This window comes from Saimiri boliviensis, chromosome 12, assembly GCF_048565385.1.
Source record: "Saimiri boliviensis isolate mSaiBol1 chromosome 12, mSaiBol1.pri, whole genome shotgun sequence".
Classification (NCBI taxonomy): Eukaryota; Metazoa; Chordata; class Mammalia; order Primates; family Cebidae; genus Saimiri; species Saimiri boliviensis.
In genome coordinates this window covers 78,606,520-78,625,177 of record NC_133460.1, presented here as the reverse complement: position 1 = coordinate 78,625,177, position 18,658 = coordinate 78,606,520, and the positions used below count along the sequence as shown (strand labels likewise).

Sequence of the window (18,658 nt, the reverse complement as noted above, 5' to 3'; positions counted from 1 at the left end):
TTGAAATCCTAAATTCTTGATTTTACTTTCCCCTAGAAGTTGTCTGAGTGATGATTTTAGCTGGGGCTATCAGTCAGGAAAGGCTGGATCTTGCTGTCCTTAATTTCAAATCAGTCTTCCTGCAGTAGGCAAATTTCTCCACCTTTCTTTTAATTTGTCACCTTTTCACCTCGAATTGTTCCTAAAGGCCATGACCTTTGAAAATATCTTTGAATGTTCAAAATCAGCCACAGATAAACCTGGTCATAAATTATGGGTAATGAATATCAGATTACCCATAATTTTATCTTCACTCATTCTTCATACCGTAAATCCTTGACCAAATACAACTCTATTATATAAAACTATTTCGTCAACATACCATCAGCAAGAATAAAGCAACTCCTATAAATAATTACCTTTGGGATATGAAAGAAAATGTAAACATTTTATTTGGCAGTTGTTTCTGAACACATGAATAAATAAATGGAAAAGTACATATTAATATTTCTTTTTGGAGTAACAGATACCATTAAACGCTTATTTACACATCTTCACTGCAAAGAACAGTTACACAATTAAATTTTGTCTTATAAAAGGTAACTTCCCACATCACTGGACTGGACAGTTAAGGATGGAGATACTGGTAGTGCTTGGTTCTAGCAGTCTCAATGTTTGAAAGGCATTCATTTGCAAGTGTGATAAGAAGAGTCATCATGCATTGAGTTCATCCGGGTCATGTACTGTAGAAAGTTTCTGATGGCAGCCACAGAATTTGGTGTCTCATGCGCTTAAGTCAACTATGACATGTTTGTAAATCTGTGTATTTCCCTTAAAACTGGAAGCAAAAAGAAAATTACGCTTATTAATGGACACATGCGTGAATGATCTTGGTGCCTGAACATTTAATTCCTGAAATTTCACAAATGTGGCTTTCTCTGAATCCCAGTTAAACACTTGAGTAAAGGAGTAATCACTTCCAAGAATTGCATATTGGTAACTATTTATCTGAAGAGGCTGGAACACCATGGATCCTCGCGACGGTATCCTCTGAATGTCCTGGAATGAGGAGCCTCCCCATTTCATGACTTTGGAATCACCAATGAATCTTGTCAAGCAAATGTACACGTCCCCTTTCACTGAGAAGTGCTTCACTGCGTACACGTCCTCCATGTTAGGAATGTCAGTTTGGTTAGTGAATAATTGTGTTGCTTTGTTCCACTGATAAATTACAGGACGCTGGGAACTACTAGACAGAATTAAATGAGGCGTTCTGAGTGTCTGAGGTGTTCTGACTATTTCCAGATATTCCACATCCGTGTCCCTGTACCACGCATGTAAGGATTGATGGGAGTAGAATCCGTTTCCATTCCATTTGTAAATGGTAGTAAAACCAGCTTTTGAGCTGTCAGCCACAACAAAGTACCAGTTGTTTTCAATCTTGAATGTTTCAATGTCATTGGGTTTTCGGATTTTGAGAATTTCAATATCCTGGATTTTAATGAATTTATTTGCAAAACTGTCTCGCTTATAGATGTGAGAGCCACCAAACAGCTGGGCCACGATAACATAGAGCTGAGTTTCAATGACTATAGGCTTGCATACCACAGTGGATGTGCCTGGGAGAAGACAAAGGAGAGATTAGTTGTGTGGCCGTCTTCTTTCAGAGCACGTAAACATGCAGGCTGGCTGGGGCTATACAACTTCCACCCAAATCAGCCTGAAACAAGAGATCTCCTTGGTTGATTAGGCAAGGCTCATCTCCAAAGCCCAATGGCAGCCGTGTCCTGAAGTTCTGTGCCTTTGTGCCTTGTAGGACTTGTTACCAACAATTGAGTTGTTAACGTCACATCCAGCCTGCTCTACATGCTCAGGACACACAGGTGTGGCCTGAGTGTTCTCCTCTCATTTCTTGCAGGAAGAAAGCATTACTTTCCCTGACACATCATGAGTTAATGATACTTCTAATGAAAACAGTTTACTGAGCATCTACTATGTGCTTTCTCAATTCACCTCATTCATTTTCCCAACAATCTTAAGAGATAACTATTATCCTTCTTCCACATGAGTAAACTGAAGCTCAGAGAGGATGTTCTGCTAGCAGAAGGCAGAGTTGGGGATTCAACGCCAGGCCTACCGGTGTCTCTATCCTTTTACCCCAAGCTGGGGAGAAGTTAGCTATTATTCCAGGACTTCAAATTGGGGCTAAGATCTTAGATAACCAAAGGCTAGAGTTGTGGTCTGGGGAGCCTGTGGCTCTACCTGTAATTATTTTGCTCTAAGTCTGAACTGCTTCCTGCTCTAGAATAACTCGCCTTTCGCCTGTAAAGAAAGATGTCACTGGTCACTTTTCTGGAGCTTTAGGTCTTTGGTGGCAGGAGCGAAAGAGAAGGAAGAGAAATCTTTGCAAAAATAGAGGGGTGCAGCCGTGGGTGATGCTCCTGAAAGTTATTTTGGGAAATTATAGAAAATGATGTAGGATCTGTCTCTGGCCTAGCTTGGTATTCTTTGGTGGAGAGTTTGACATTTATCAGTAGATTCTGATCTCACAGAAGGAGTTGGCTCTAGAAAATCCAGAGACAGCTGGGCAAATCTGGGCTTTAGGCTTCTCCTGATCACAGCTCTAGCATGGGGCGGCAAGTTCTACATTAACTATTTCTATTAATTGGCTTCATCCATAGGCAAAATTATTTTACTTGTGACTCTTTTTCAGGGAAACTGATTTATGATCTTAAGAAAATCACTTAACTTCTCTGAGGTTCAGTTTTCTTTTCTGTACAATGAGACATTAGATTAAGGATGGCTACCAGATTCCAACACGTGTACCAATATTGATTGACTCATTGAGTGTGATTGCCTGGAGAACCATGTTGAGAAGTATTCTGTGGCCGTGTCTGTATTCTGCATGAAAAATTACCATGATAGATTAGTGATGCCTGTCTAGGGTGAAAGAAGGGATAATGACTGAGTATGGGACACATATTTGTCATCTGCTATGGTTGGAATGTTTGTGTTCCTCCAAAATTTATGTTGAAGCTTAATCCCCAATGTAATAGTATTAAGAAGTGGGGTGTCTAGGAGGTGATTAGATTGTGAGGATTCCACATTCAAGAATGGAATTAGTACCCCTACACAAGGGCTTGAGGGAGTCTGTGATCTTTTTTTGCCTTCTGCCATGTTAGGACGCAGAGAAGATACCGTCTTTGAAGCAGAGAGTGAGCCCTCGCCAGAGCCTCCAGAACTATGAGAAATACATTTCTATTGTTACAAATTATTCAGTCAAGATATTTTTGTTACAGCAGCAGGAAGGGACTAAGACATCATCCTAGACAAGCTGAGCTCTGAGGTGTCCTCTGAAACTTTGCAGATGTATGATTTATTTCTCTTGTAAGTGCTCATCTAAACAGTCATTCAAAGAAACTGATGAACCATACACAAGTAAGAAGAGCCTGGTTTCAATTGCATAAAACCCTGCCATTGTCCACTGGAAAACTTATGGGGGCTTAGGGACAAGTAGAAGCATGACCTTCTTCCTTCAGAAAAAAAAGGATTCTAAAAGGGTTTCAGTTTGGAAGGGATCCATTTATTTAAGCAACCCCAGCCTTAAGCAAGCCTCACAATTGTCTTAGTCCTTTGAGCAGTGAGGCTGATAGCCACCAGCAAAATCTATTATGACTCTCCATGCCTTGTCTACAGTGTTACCTTTTATGGGGAGATATGAGTGCTCTTGAGAGCAGATTTAAAGGTATTAGAAACTAAAGCTGATATAAAAATTGTAGAGGGGTCCCTATGTTCTAATTTATGACTTAGAATTTTAAAAATTATTAAAATGGGAAAGAAACTTAAGAGATCAGCTAAGTAAGGCCAGGCAAGGTAGTTCACGCCTGTAATCCCAGCACTTTGGGAGGCCAAGGTGGGTGGATCACTTGAGGCCAGGAGTTCAAAACCAGCCTGGCCAACATGGTGAAATCCTGTCTCTATTAAAAATACAAAAATTAGTGGGATGTGGTGGCACACGCCTGTAGTCCTAGCTACTCAGGAGGGTGAAGTACAAGAATCACTTGAACCCAGATCATGCCATTACATTCCAGCCTGGGTAACTGAACAAAACTCTGTTTCAAAGAAAAAGAAAAAGAAAAAGAAAAAAAGAGATCAGCTAAGTATAAGTTTCCATAGAAAGAATTAGATTCCAGTGGGGTACGGTGGCTCACACCTATAATCCCAGCACTTTGGGAGGCCGAGGTGGGTGGATCACAAGGTCAGGAGTTCGAGACCAGCCTGGCCAACATAGTAAAACCCCGTCTCTACTAAAAAGACAAAAATTAGCTGAGCGTGATGGCAGGTGCCTGTAGTCACAGGTGCTTGGGAGGCTGAGGCAGGAGAATCGCTTGAACCCGGGAGGTGGAGGTTGCAGTGAGCCGAGACTGTGCCACTGCACTCCAGCCTGGGGGACAGAGCGAGACTCCATCTCAAAAAAAAAAAAAAAATTAGATTCTACGGCCAAGTTAAGAGTGAAAAATACTGGAAAATTTTCCTCACTGCAGGACTTTTCAGAGCCACAGATGTATGTATTATGAATCTCCAAGAGGGAGATATGGTTCACAAATTTATTAGACCACAAAATCCTTTTGATTGTAAGGCATACATTAACATTTTGTAGAAGAAATGTTTGTGTAAAAGTTTGAGACTTGTTGACCTAAAATAACTTTCTTATTTTATAGTTAAGAAAAAGGGCAGGGGGTGTCAGTGAATATGATCAGTTTGTCTAAATAGGCTGTGGCAGAACCTGGACTAGAACTCATGATTCATAATCCAATACTTTCCTTTAAAGAAACATAATCAAATTTTTACTGTATGTGTATTATGCTAGGCCCTATGCTAAGTTTCATGAATATATGTTCACATTATCTTATTAACAACTCTGTGAATTAAGTGTTAATATTATTCCCATTTTACAAGTGAGGAAATTATAGCTTAGAGAACTATCCCAGGTCACTGAGCAAATGGTAGAGCTGGAATTCAAATGACTTGAGGCCTGCTAAAGCATTCCCCCCATATACCACTCATCTTTCCTTGTTGCCTTTGGCTAAAGCAGTTTAACTTCCCACTCAAAATATTATTAGGCTTTTCATACCTGTAATGTTATCATAATTCCGGAAGGTCTTTTCCACATGGTCCCATTCAAGGAAGATGCATTTTCCAGTAAAAGGCTGAGCGATGACTACATACTCATCATTCAAATAAGAGAAAGTATCTATGGACAATGATTGATAAGGCAGGTCTTGAGATTTTGCAAATTCTGCAAAAATAGGAAATGATAAATAACTGTGAGCTAATACCTCTTTCCTTGGCTAGATCGCAAATATTCATAAGAAATACAATTATTTCAGAGAACGGTAAAATGGCCATTTTGCTTTTCTTTTAAACACATGCAGTGTTGTCAATGGTTCATAATTTTTTAAAAATTAAATTGCTCAGCTAGTTTTTAAGATATAAAAAATATCAGTTCCTGCACATGAGAAAAAAACATAGCCCTTATTTTAATTTTATGAGGTAGAATGATGATGAGTACATTACCTGTAATGATGCAATCGAAATCCTTGGAGGAGAGACTATTTATTTTGCGCTTCTTGTATTCTGGGGGGCCTTCACAGTAGATGTCTTCAACAGTTGCATTGGTGTGGCCAAGCCATTCCACCAGCCATTTCAGTTTACAGTCACAATTAAATGAATTGCCCCTCAGGTCCCTGAAAGACAAACTTCAGCTGCTTTTGCTGTACAAGAGCCATACCCACACAGGTAAGAGTTATAAATCAACAGTTAACATGTGCAGAACGACCTTACCTGGCTTTACATCCTGCCCTATAACCTGCCTGGAACCTGACTGACTGCTCACTTTGGGCTCAGAGAGTTAGCACCATGCACATCTGGAGACTACCCAGTCAATGGACCCTTATAACTTACTCCCTCTTGGATTCCAAATGACTTAGTCTAGGGCTGTGCTGTCAACAGAAACAGTATGTGAACCATTATTGTAATTTAAAATTTTCTATAGACACATTAAAAAAGTAAAAAGAAACATGTCTAATCCATTTTAATATGTTTTATTTAATCCAATACAGATAAAAAATTATCATTTTGACATATCATCAATATAAACATTATTGAGATATTTTACAATCCTTTTTCTATACTAAGTCTTTGAAGTCCAGTGTGTTTTTATACTTACAATATATCTCAATTAAGATGCTAAATTTTATCAGAAATGGGTGATCTATATTTACGTCATAAAATTTATAATAGAAAAAAATAGATGTATATACCCAAATTGTTCCAAACATACTTAAAAGTTTCCAATAATTGAGCTGAGAATCAGCTTTTAAATTTAAATTTAACTTTTAAAAAAGTAAGTAAAATGTCAAATTCAGTCTCATTTGCACTAGAAGCACATTTTAGGTGCTCAGTGACCGTAAGTGTCTGGTTGCTACCATATTGGACAGCACAGGTCTGAAGGACGAAATGTAATGATTACTGTAATGTACTTAATTAAATCAAGTGAGCTATTTGCTTTTCTTCTTCCTCACAGACATAATTAATCCTGATCTTCTTCCATGGTCTACAAATTCATTTTAAATAGGAAATGACTTTGACGCAATAGAGTTAACACAGACATGCAATAGCTCATGCCTGTAATAAGGTATACAGCATAGACCATTTAAATTTCCACATATGACCCCAACTCACCAAGTTTTCTGTGTATTTGCATTGCTTCTGTTCAGGAATTCCACCTCCTCTCCTGGTCACACAGAATTCTTAAGATAGGTGCTGCCTACTCTTCACACAGCACATAAATAATTTTTAAACGCCCAAACACTTAAAAATGTTTTTTAGAGGATACTTTCAAGAAAGCCAAGAAATCCACTAAAAGGCAAGTTGGCATGGATCCTTGTACTTCTAAGATAATTCTTGATTTGGGCATATTAGAGTAGGTCCAAAAGGGTAAACCCATCATGGGATTCCCTGGAGAGACTGAGCCAATTTCAATATTGTTTTGATATATATTTTTTTACTAGTGTAGGGTGTAGACTGACACAAAAATGGGGTAAAGGACCCCCAGTGAGCTACATCCCACATCACCCATGGAGTGTGTTCTAACTTCCAAGACACTCCCAGAACTGACCTCATCTCCCAGGAGAACTCTGACCCACAGTAATGAGTGGCAACCTTTCAGGCTACTGTAAACCAGAGAGGATAACTATGGTCTGTGCAGGACTCTCTTGGAAGAATCCTGATTTGGGCATTCTCCTGGAATTAAACCATCATTCAGGAATTGAGATAATAGGCATGGAGGAGGGGCTGGGGAAATACTGCAAGGAACAAAGAGAGTTTTTCATTAGGTTACTGATTTGAAGTTAAATACTGGGCTTGGAAGAAAGTGCTTGACTCAGATTTTCTTTTTGTTTGTTACTGGAGAAAAGTTGTTTTGAATATAGATTCTACGGCAAAGTACCTGAATAATTTTTTTAAAAAGCTTTTGTTTTCATATATCCTTTTATTTGGTCCTGTATTTTACCTTATGACATTTAAATACCTTTCTAATGTTCTGCAAGGCAAATAGTGAAGCTGAATTGCTCTTGAGAGGTTTAGGCATATATTACTTGCTTTGCTTACAGCAAAATATACAAATTCCTTGCAAAGATCTTTTCACTCGGAGGCTTAAAAGTCAAAGTTTGAAAGCTCTTTTGTTTGAAAAAGGGTCAAAAATAATTAAGTTCATTCCCTTCCTGGGGCTTAAGCCAAATTCCTGGGGATTAAGCTTAGAGTTGTTCAGCCTGATGGGAGAAAGGCAAATTTGCCTCCCTTCCCCCACTTCCTGCTCCGTTTCTCTGTTGACTGACCAACCCAAGGGTGTAACCTTTCATCTTTATTCTGTTAGTTTCCCAGACTCCTGTATGTTTTTCCTTTGTAGCCCTACTTCCTGGACCTCATGATAAAAAAGGGATCTTGGGATTTCTAGCCGGGTCTCTTCCCACCCCATCAAAGTCCCTTATCATCGCTGCCTGCCATATAGACACACACTTTGTCAAAGGAACGCCTGGGTGCCATGTATTCAGAATTTCCAATGATAAATACCATAGAAGACTCAACTGTTAGTCCATGTAAATTTCAATTTTTGGCCAGTTAAAATTTAGATTTAGAAATCCCAATTTTAATTTAAAAGCCAATTAAAAATTCTAATCATCAATACCAGGCTTCCTTGTTAATGACTGCAAATTAATTAATTGTTCAGTGATTTCTTAGGTCCTCTTACACATTTGTTAAAGAATCCAGGCCTTTGAAAATATCTTTTGGGAGTGTCTGGAGATTGTTGTTTGCAAGGCTCCTGGAAAAAAAAAAAAGGTGATATAAACTGTAGTGATAAATTAAATAAAGGCATTTAATGATAAAGCTTAGTTATTAGTCTCTTTTGTCATTTTCAGCCTACTAAATGACTTGTGGTCCTTTTTTTCTTTTGAAATACTACTCAGATTCCTGCTGTTGTCCTTTCAGTTCCTAAGCTGTTCACTTCAATATCCACTCAGTATTTATTTATTTATATGTTTATTTTTATTTTGAGACAGAGCCTTGCTCTGTCACTCAGGCTGGAGTGAAGTGGTGTGACCGCGGCTCATTGCAACCTCTGCCTCCCGGGTTCAAGCGATTTTCCTGCCTCAGCCTACATAGCTGGGATTGCAGGCACCTGCCACCATACCTGGCTAGCTTTTGTATTTTAAGTAGAGACAGAGTTTCACCATGTTGGCCAGGCTGGTCTCAAACTGCTGAGCTTCAGTGATCCACCTGCCTCGGCCTCCCAAAATGCTGGGATTACAGGCCCATTCAATATTTAAACAACACTTGATGTTGGTTAAAAACAACAATTCCTGGGCATTGATCTTTTCATTTAGAACAGAACACAGGAGATTCATATTCCCAGATATTCAGTCTAGGGGACATCTCCCAAATGATGACTAACTGAACCGGTGACAGTGGCCTTCTCGAAATGCCCCCTCTCCTCCAGCCTGGAGGAGCTGCTGCTCCTCGCCGCTTCCTCCTCCCTTGCTCTGGAGAGCAGCCAAACCTCCAACCCACAGTGCCAATAGCTCTATCCCTTCCCCAGTACATCCTTTCTCCTTTCCAAAGCCCACACCGCCTTTTCCTTTCTAACCCCATTCACTCCACCTCAGAAAAAAGTTTTCTCATAAATACCTATTCATCTATTCTCTTTAATCTCACGTCCCTTTTTCTCCTTCTTCTCGTTCTTTTCCTATGATCACAGGAATGATTTTCCCTTTCCCTTTCTATTTGTTCTTCCATAAATCACTAGAATGATTCTAATCAATGTTAATGAGTAGAAAATAGTCCTGATAATGTCAAGGAAAGGGAAATGTGTCCCTAGTACAGACATAGCACAGAGCTAATACTGTATGACCAGGGAAGGGTACTAGGTACTGTAATTTACTATTTTTAACCAGCACCACATATATACACATGTTATAAACTTTTCTTAGAGGTGGTTGTTTTTCCACAATAAAAATAAAAAACTAAACTAAAACCACAGAGCCCATCCTATTGGCCTCTAAACCCTTGAAAATTATCTTGACTTCGCTTTAAAACATTCTCAAAAGTCTTCTGTGTCTTCCTCCTCCACCAATTCAATATAAGATTTCTCAAGTACAAACATTCAAGACTTTTAGAACTTATTTTTAAGTGAGTTATGTCGTTGTTCTGGGATTTAGAAATTACTAGTAGATTGGAAAATGGTTCTCAATGAACCTCGGAATGTAAGAATAGGAACTGAATGAGAAAGTTCCATTCTCAATGGCGATCCACTGGTGACAAAGAACTTTTGGAGTGATTCTGAACTAGGTTTAAATCCTGACTCCAGCATTTACTGGCTGTGTGACTTTGGTGATGGATATTATTGGAAATTCAGTTGTTTTGTTTTTAAGTGAAGGTAATAATACCTTATCTCATAAGATTATTGGAAAAATAAAATGAGATAATCAAGGATGGTGCAGGCATCTGGACTACTCTCAGTAGAGTAGCTGGGGTCGGAAGAAGAGAAGGGCTTCTGTACATACATTGTCCAAGAAACAACGTTTAGAAACAGACCACACAAATGCACTGCTATGGCTGTCCACATACAGTAAAATTAATAAAATGCCGCTAAGGAAGACTATTCATGAAAATATCTCCATAATTCATCTTACTGACTGGTGTTTGAATGAAGAGATTTCCTGATGCCCTGGACCAGTCCAGAGTCACTCCCATGTTATGTGTCTCAGTTTATTTTCTAGCACAATGTGGCTTAAAGTTCTCATACTAACTTCTAAGTGGATGTCCCTTCCTCTGAAGCTGGCAAAAATGCAATTGGCTGCAGGGCATACATTTAGAGGAGGCTGAGTCGCAGGACAGTGGAGACAGTGGGCGTGCAATGATTAAGCAGTCATATCCTGAATTACTACTGCCAATAGGGCTACACAGGAAAAGGCACCATGCTTGTCTTACTGTCCAAGGAAATTCTTTTTATTTTGGGACAGGATCTCACTTTGTTGCCCAGGCTGAAATACAGTGGTGTGATCACAGCTCACTGCAGCCTCAACCTCCCTGGCTCAAGGGATCCTCCGGGCTCAGCCTCTCCAGTAGCTGGGACCACAGGTGTGTGCTACCATACCCAACCAATTTTTTTTTTTAATTTGTAGAGACAGGGTCTTGCTATGTTGTCCAGGCTGGTCTTGAACTCTTGGGCTCAAGCGATCCTCATGCTTCTGCCTCCCAACATGCTGGGATGACAGGTGTGAGCCACTGTACCCTGCAGGATTCTTTTAAGCGATGGATGAATCTGGAAGTTCTACATCTTGCCCAAATGAGTAGAGCTGTAGGCTTCACATGATCCATGTACAAGCTAACCGCAGAACACATGGCCAAAGCGAGATGCAGGCTGGGAGCTATGAGGCATCCAGAATGGAGAGGTGCTATTTTTACATGACGAGATAAAGGACTTCTAAGTCATCAGAACTGGGAGATGGGGCTGAGAAAGACAAGCTGGCCCAATGGGCTGTGGAATGAGGCATTACATTTCCTGAGAACTTGTGACAGAGGCTCTTTCCTTGGGAACCAGAGGGTTGGGGAGGCAGAGGAGCCAGAGGGAGAAATGGTGGGTGGATCCACTGAACCCAGTGTCATTCTTTGCTGCTCTGCTACCAAAAATTCAGTGAAATCCTTGCCCACAATGGACTGCTTTTAGAGGAGAGAGGATGGAGCTTCATGTCTAGGTTTGGTGAATGATGGGCATGAGAAGGCTGCCAGGATGCACTAGGAGAAGCAGAATCAAGAGGAAGTAAGATTCAGAAATGAAAGTGAGGCTTCCAGACACTCAAGGCTGGGGAGCTGGAGTTCAAACACCTTCCCTAAGTCTCTGGGAGGCCCCAGTGACATCAGGTTACATTTGGATAAAAAGAAAGCAGGCAGAGGGACCTAGGCAGAGAATGACTTGGGAAAGCAATGCTGACAGAGCCTCAGAATTATTCTGCAAAAAATAACAGCTTGGCCGGGCGCAGTGGTTCACACCTGTAATCCCAGCACTTTGAGAGACGGAGGCAGGTGGATCTCCTGAGGTCAGGAGTTTGAGACCAGCCTGGGCAACATGGCAAAATCCTGTCTCTGCAAAAAATATAAAATGTAGCTGGGTGTAGTGGTGTGTACCTGTGCTCCCAGTTACTCTGGGAGGCTGAGGTGGGAGGATGGCTTCAACCCAGAACTTGAGGCTGCAGTGAGCCATGATCGCACCACTGCACTTCAGCCTGGGCGACAGAGTGAGACCCTGTTTCAAAAAAGTAAAAAAGAGACATAAGGGATTGTGTAAATAAATGATGGTCCGCACGTAACATGGAATATTGTACAGGAGATTTTTTAAATGAGGTAGGTCTCTATGATTTAATATGAAGTGATACCTAAGTGTAGAGTGAGTATCATCTTTTTAGAGCAGGAAAAACAGATGTCTATAGATACACAAAGAAAACGCTATCAGGAGATACAAAATCTGTTGACTGAGGTTGTAGCTTGGTATCGGGTTATGGAATCTTTCACTTTTCTATGTAAATACATATTTATGTTGTGAGTTTTTATCATCAAGCATGTATTATTACTTTATAATCAGAAATAATAAAGTTGACTTTTTGAAAGGATCCTGTTGCTTAGAATTCGTACATCTATATGGTTCTGTCCTGTGAGGGTTCAGTCATTTGAAATCAATCCTTTGGCTGCATTCATCAAGTTCCAAAACTACCTACGAGCTTAGAGTAGGAATTACTGTCACGGCCCAAACTCGGGGGGCCTGAGTAGTTAGGTCATGCAAATGTCTTTCACAAGACCTCCTGCAGGAGGGAGCTGCCTGTTTCCTAAAAAATTCCCATGCAGTTTCAGGCCCTTACCCTCTAGGGAGCTTTGGGGCTACAAGTAAGCCCAGGCTTGAAGCCACCACTGTGGTTCTTTGTGCCAGCTTAAAGCCAGCTGTGTTGAAGGCCTGCTGCCTCCACAAATCATCATAGGCATCTGAGGGCTTAAGGGAGATTCACTGCAGGGGAGAGCTGCTGAGGGCACTGGGGCCACGGGCACTAGGAAGAAAATGGTGCATCATGCGACGCTCCCTGAAGCCTCCTCAGCATTTAGTCATGAAAAAAGGGTAAATAGGGCTGGGCATGATGGCTTATGTGCATCACCTGAGGTCAGGAGTTCAAGACTAGCCTGGCCAACAGAGTGAAACCCAGTCTCTACTAAAAATACAAAAAATTAGCCAGGCATGGTGGTGGGCGCCTTAATCCCAGCTACTCAGGAGGCTGAGATAGAAGAATCGCTTGAACCCGGGAGGCAGTGATTGCAGTGAGCTGAGATTGCACCATTGCAGTTCAGCCTGGGCAACAAGAATGAAATTTTGTCACACACGCACACACAAAAGGTAAATCGAATGATGAGATCTGGTGTCTATCAGCGAATTTAAACAGCTGGAGAGACTGAGACAGCACTTTGTGGGTTAGGGGTTAGGGTTATTTGGGGGTTGATATTAGGATTATTTGATTCTTCAGATTCCACCCCTGCATTCAGTTTTGCTACCAAAAAGCAAAATCCCTGGATAAAATTTTCACAGTTCTGCCTTCCCTCCATCCCACCCCCAGCTTCACAGAGTCATGACTTAATATTATTATGAATTTTTCTTCAACAGAAGCTCTGGTTATAATATACACTATGTATTTGTAAAACTGGTTGTAGCTGTTCTTTCCTGTATCGCTTGGGGTAGTGTAGGGTGTAAGTGCCAACTTCATCCAAGGACGGCAGGGATTAAATTTAAACGTCATCACTCTTAGGAATGCGTCCTCAGCCAACTTAATTTAATCTCTCTGGGTTTTTGTTTTGACATCTGCAAAACTGAGTAAAGGATAGGAATTTCATTTATTGTGAGAATTAACACATGTAGCTACTAATATTTTTATATACATATCCTTGTAATGGATTCCAGGAAAAACTGTATCTGCAGGTGAATTTTTAAGCCTTATGTGTTAAGACCGGAAAACAAATCTTTTTCTTTGTTGTTATTGTCATTAAACAGTGATATTAAATATCTAAACACTTTACAATATTCACTTCAGGAAGCTGAGATCATCTATTATTTCTGCCTCTCTTAGTAGGGATAATCCTATGCCTTGGTATTCTTAAAAGTCCCATCTTTTACTTCTACTGATACACACACACACACACACACACACACACACACACACACACACACAGATGTACTACATATGCACATATATATGTAATAATTATTTCTTCACTTCAAGAAAAGTTGGAAAGTGCAAAAATTATTGTTTTAAAAAGGAGAGAAATAGGCCAGGCGCAGTGGCTCACGCCTGTAATCCCAACACTTTGGGAGGCCGAGGCGGGTAGATCACGAGTTCAGGAGATCGAGACCATCCTGGCTATCATGGTGAAACCCCATCTCTACTAAAAATACAAAAAAAAAAAAAAAATTGCTGGGTGTGGTGGTGCATGCCTGTAGTCCCAGCTGTTGGGGAGGCTGAGGCAGGAAAATTGCCTGAACCCAGGAGGTGGAGATTGCAGTGAGCCGAGATTGCACCACTGCACTACAGCCTGGGTGACAGTGCAAGACTCTGCCCCCTCCCCCCAAAAAAGGAGAGAAATAATAACGAGCAGAAGTAACCACTATTAAGATTTAGTAATGTTTTCTTCCAGATTTATACAGAGCTCATCAAAAGCAAGAGATTCTGGAAAGCCATGTTACTGGTCCTGGTCCCCAGGGTGTCTAGTCCTTTTCTTTCCTCTAGAGTGTCATGACCTAGGAGAGTGTCACCCTGAACTGGGGTACAGCACCCTCCTTCCTCTGCAAAGATCTGTTAGCCAAGGGTGAGGGTTAAACAGAGCTGAATTTTAATACTAGGTATAATAATTCTTAATTCTTGGAATAAGAGGAAGAAAAATCATGAAGGACAGAGAGGAAAGGAGTCTCAGGGAGTCAACAGAGTTGTCAGGAGGAAGACTTTCGACATGGTATGGATTAAGGAGTACCAGCCTCCTGTCTTGGCCCAAGCTGACCCCTTGCCAGTCAGACTCACTTTAGGGCCTAGAACTCAGCCACAGAGTACCGGGGTGACATGGGCAGGGAAGTGGATATCTCAGTTTGAGCTTTGGCTGTTCCCTTTTCTATAAAGTGAATGATCACTGGGTCAGAATGATCTCCAAGTTCTATTCTTGGTCTGAAATCACATCTTTTCATTTTCACTGAGAGAGGCTTATGGCCTCATCTTTACAATTACTAGATGACACTGGGAGAGGTGGTACTTTAGGCCACATACTTAAGGGTCAGTGCGTTTGACAACAGGCTTTTCTACGGGATGGAGGTCGCACTGGATTGCACCAGAATATCCCACTGGGGTGGGGTGCAGCTGATTGGGAGACAGGTGAAGACAGGGCCAATGAGAGACTTGAGGAAACATTTCATCAATGTTCCTTTTTTCCTAGGATAATTCTGCAATGAGGACTGGAAGGATGATTCTCTTTCCATAGAATCTGTAGTGCTAGCATAGTGCCTGGCCCAAAGTAAGCCCTCAAGAGATACTTTTATTTATTTATTTATTTATTTGAGATGGAGTCTCACTCTGTCACTCAGGCTGGAGTGCAGTGGCACGATCTCAGCTCACTGCCACCTCAGCCTCCTAAGTAGCTGGGATTACAGGTGCACGCCACAATGCCCGGCTACTCTTTGTGTTTTTAGTAGGGGTTTCATCATATTGGCCAGGCTGGTCTTGAACTCCTGATCTCCTCTGCCTCGGCCTCCCAAAGTGCTGGGATTACAGGCGTGAACCACTACTATGCCCAGCATAATAGATACCTTTAAATGAATGAATGAATGAGGCAAAAGAGCAGAGGATGTTCCTTTTAGGCCCCCTTTGCCAAGACAGTGAGGAAGAAAGCTCAAAGCCCCTAGAATGACTAGTGCAGTTCTCACTAGCTGGCATGGAACCCTCTCAGAAAGGAACCTCCCTCCCCACAGCCCCGCTGGGGTAAAAATCTCAAGGCAACGTGGAGGCTCTTTAAAGTGTCCCTTCAACTAAACACCATTCTCAGTCCTGATTCAGAGTTTACCTAAGAAACATTCTTTGAAACTACTGAGATATTGCGCAGCTGAACATCTAGTTGCTTTGAAACTGGCTGAGTGAGGTCAAGTGTTCTCAAAGGCAGATGATCATTCCTTCTTGACAGAAGTGATGACCATTTCCTGCCCTTTGGTGTTTTCATCGTTTACCCAAGAAAACCGCTGATTATGACTGAGGAACCCACTGGGAAGTCTTCTAAGACAGACCAGACTGGCTCAAACAGCACGTTTGTTTCAGCACCACCGGGCTCTGCTGCTAAGAAAGCATCGCCCACAGCCATCTGGGGTGTACCCAGCCCCCCTGCAATGCAGATTCTCAGCTTGGGTTTGTGTCTCTCTGAACCCGCAGTGGTGCAAGTGCAGTTACTTAAATTTCATAGAAAGTGTTTAAAAGGGATATGCACCGTAGCATTTAGAATCCTGATCCGAGACTAATGGAGGTTAGGCAGTGAGTTTTAGTTGATTCCTACACAATGGTGCTTACTACATACCAGGCCCTGTTCTAAACACTTTGTAGTTACTTAAATTTCATAGAAAATGTTTAAATGGGATATACCCTGTAGCATTTAGAATCCTGATCCAGGACTAATGGAGGTTAGACAGTGAGTTTTAGCTGATTCCTATACAATGGTGCTTACTACAATACATACCAGGCCCTGTTCTAAGCACTTTGCATATATTAACTCACTTAATCTCAAGACAACCTTAGGCACTAATACTCTTAAATGCCTTGTTATTCCCCATCCCATTTTAAGAGATTATTATAACCCTGTTTTACATGCCCCGTCTGTAGCACAGTGAAACTAAATGGCCTGCCCCAAATTCCACAGCTGTTAAAGTGCAAAGCCAAGGAATTGATCTGAGGTGAAGAAAAGTGCACTTTGAAGCCTAAAGCCTTAAAAAGGAAATTAAGGGCTCAGACAAATGCCAGATTTATGAATAAGCAATAAATAATGGAAAATAAACTTGACCTGTTGAGCTGGCAGAGACACATTTGAACCCAGGCAATCTGGCGACAGAGATCGCTTTCTTAGCTGCTATACTGCACTACCACTTTAAATACATGGCAATGCGAAGGCTAAAGCAAAGACATCCTGTTCAACTGACTGGGAACATGCAAGCATCCTGAGTCTGGGGACTGTTATAGTCCTTTGTACCCCTCAGTGCTGAGCAACCATGACATACTTGACAACACATATAGATGGATGATAATTTTCCCCAAATATTTATATACATGCAGCAAACAGTGCTAGCTCCACTGGGCCTTAGCCACAGTGACATTTATGTGGCACACAAAGCAATTATTACCAAAGACTCATGGGTATTACTAGAAGCCAATATATAATGTTTGGAGATTTTATCATCGTTTGCCATAAACTAATTTTTTATTCATATTTTCCTGATTACCAAAATAACACATACTCATCAGAAAAATTCAAATATAGAAATGACTGCTAAAATACACAAACTGTTCAAACGTTACGGTGAAACACGCATAGCATTAGGACAATGGTTCAGAATAAATTGAGAGTCCCAGCATTTGATAGGCTTTGAAAGGACTTAACTTTAAGAAGTCTCTCCCTTTTTAAGGGTTAATTTTCAGGGGAGGGGGATCTTACCTGATAGCCAGGTGTATATAATAACTTTTAAGCTGTCTGTAAATGTGTCTTAGTAGAGAAATCTAATGGCATCTATGTATAAGAAGGTGAGACAGTGCATTGTTTCTTTAGGCATGAACTAAATTTATATAAATGCTCAGATAAGTCCCTTGGAGTGGCTTTGATGTCAGGCCAGAGTGAGGACCAGTTGGATCTGAAAGTATACGTCTAATCCCAACTATCTGCATTTTGAGATGAAGTGTGAGGGTAAGGCTCCTGCTTTCAGGATCTTTTCTTTCTTCTCTAGTCATATTTCCTCCTCAAATCATGTCCCACAGAAGGTTCCAGCCAGCTCAGTAAAAGCTATCTAGTCCTACTCTAACTGACACAGTGAAGACGGCACCAGAAGCCTCATCAAAGACCGTGGGAGACTTCCGGCTTTACCACTTACTAACTGGGGAGCAGCTTAAACTGAGGGTATACCTCCACGTGCTCATTCGTCTATGAGCGTAGTGCTACTGCCCTATCTCTTTCATGGGGTCATCAGGAGACTATGATAAAGTCAAGAATATGACAAAGCTTTGTAACTGCTTCCTGCAGTGCATGCGGGTTAGAGGGTGAGGTGCTAATTCCTCACGGCTCGAATGTTTGCCTTGATTGAGAAGGATTGATCTGAGGTGGAGAAAAGTGCACTTTGAAGCCCAATGTCTTAAAAGGGAAACTAATGGTTCAGACAAATGCCAGATTTATTAATAAGCCATAAATAATGGAAAATGAACCTGACTTATTGAGCTGGCAGAGGGACATTTGGGTTTCAGATATTCCCTACTCCATCTCTCCTTGAAAGACAGAAAGGAAAGAAGGAAGGGATAAAAGAAGGAAGGAAGGAAGGAAGAAAGGAAGAAAAACATTGCACCATAAAGAAGAGCATAATTCAAAAGGAGAACATAACTTGGGGCCAAAGGCACTCAGTGAGAAAATACTTGTCCAGTTTCTCTTGCTAGCCTGAGCTCCTCTAAGGTGGGACTAGATCTTATTCACCTTTGTAGGTCCTACTCCTTGTAAAGCACGTGTCACATCCTAGAAACTATTTAAGATGAACCATAGGGCATTGCCATTTTTGTAGATTAAAAACAGCCTAACATTGGCAATGCCATATGTGTCAACCTAGTAAGTGTTAGCTAAAGATGCAAGAGACCTAAGGGTTATTTTCATTTAGCCAGCCCTAACCCCATGTTCCCTCATTACCTCTTTCCACCTCCAGCACCAGCTCAGAGGTGGGACTTCTCTTTCACAGCCTGTAAGAGTCGTGCCTCTCTTTAAAGGCTGCCCTTGGTGTTCCCTGAACCTGAAAATGTATTGAGTGTGTGCTGTA

The 18,658-nt window shown here is 41.2% G+C and overlaps 1 protein-coding gene across 1 annotated transcript in view; it reads right to left on the bottom strand.

The window, feature by feature from the left end:
* Positions 1-406: 406 nt before the first annotated feature.
* The window catches only part of LGI1 (leucine rich glioma inactivated 1), a 40,317-nt gene continuing 22,065 nt past the window's right edge, over positions 407-18,658 (bottom strand). Inside the window, exons 5-8 of the mRNA XM_003922378.4 lie at positions 8,291-8,362; positions 5,557-5,726; positions 5,114-5,278; positions 407-1,598 (exon numbers count right to left, since the gene is read on the bottom strand). Coding sequence (XP_003922427.1) covers positions 763-1,598; positions 5,114-5,278; positions 5,557-5,726; positions 8,291-8,362 — 1,243 coding nt within the window. The 3' untranslated portion in view covers positions 407-762. The remainder of the gene's footprint in view (positions 1,599-5,113; positions 5,279-5,556; positions 5,727-8,290; positions 8,363-18,658) is intronic.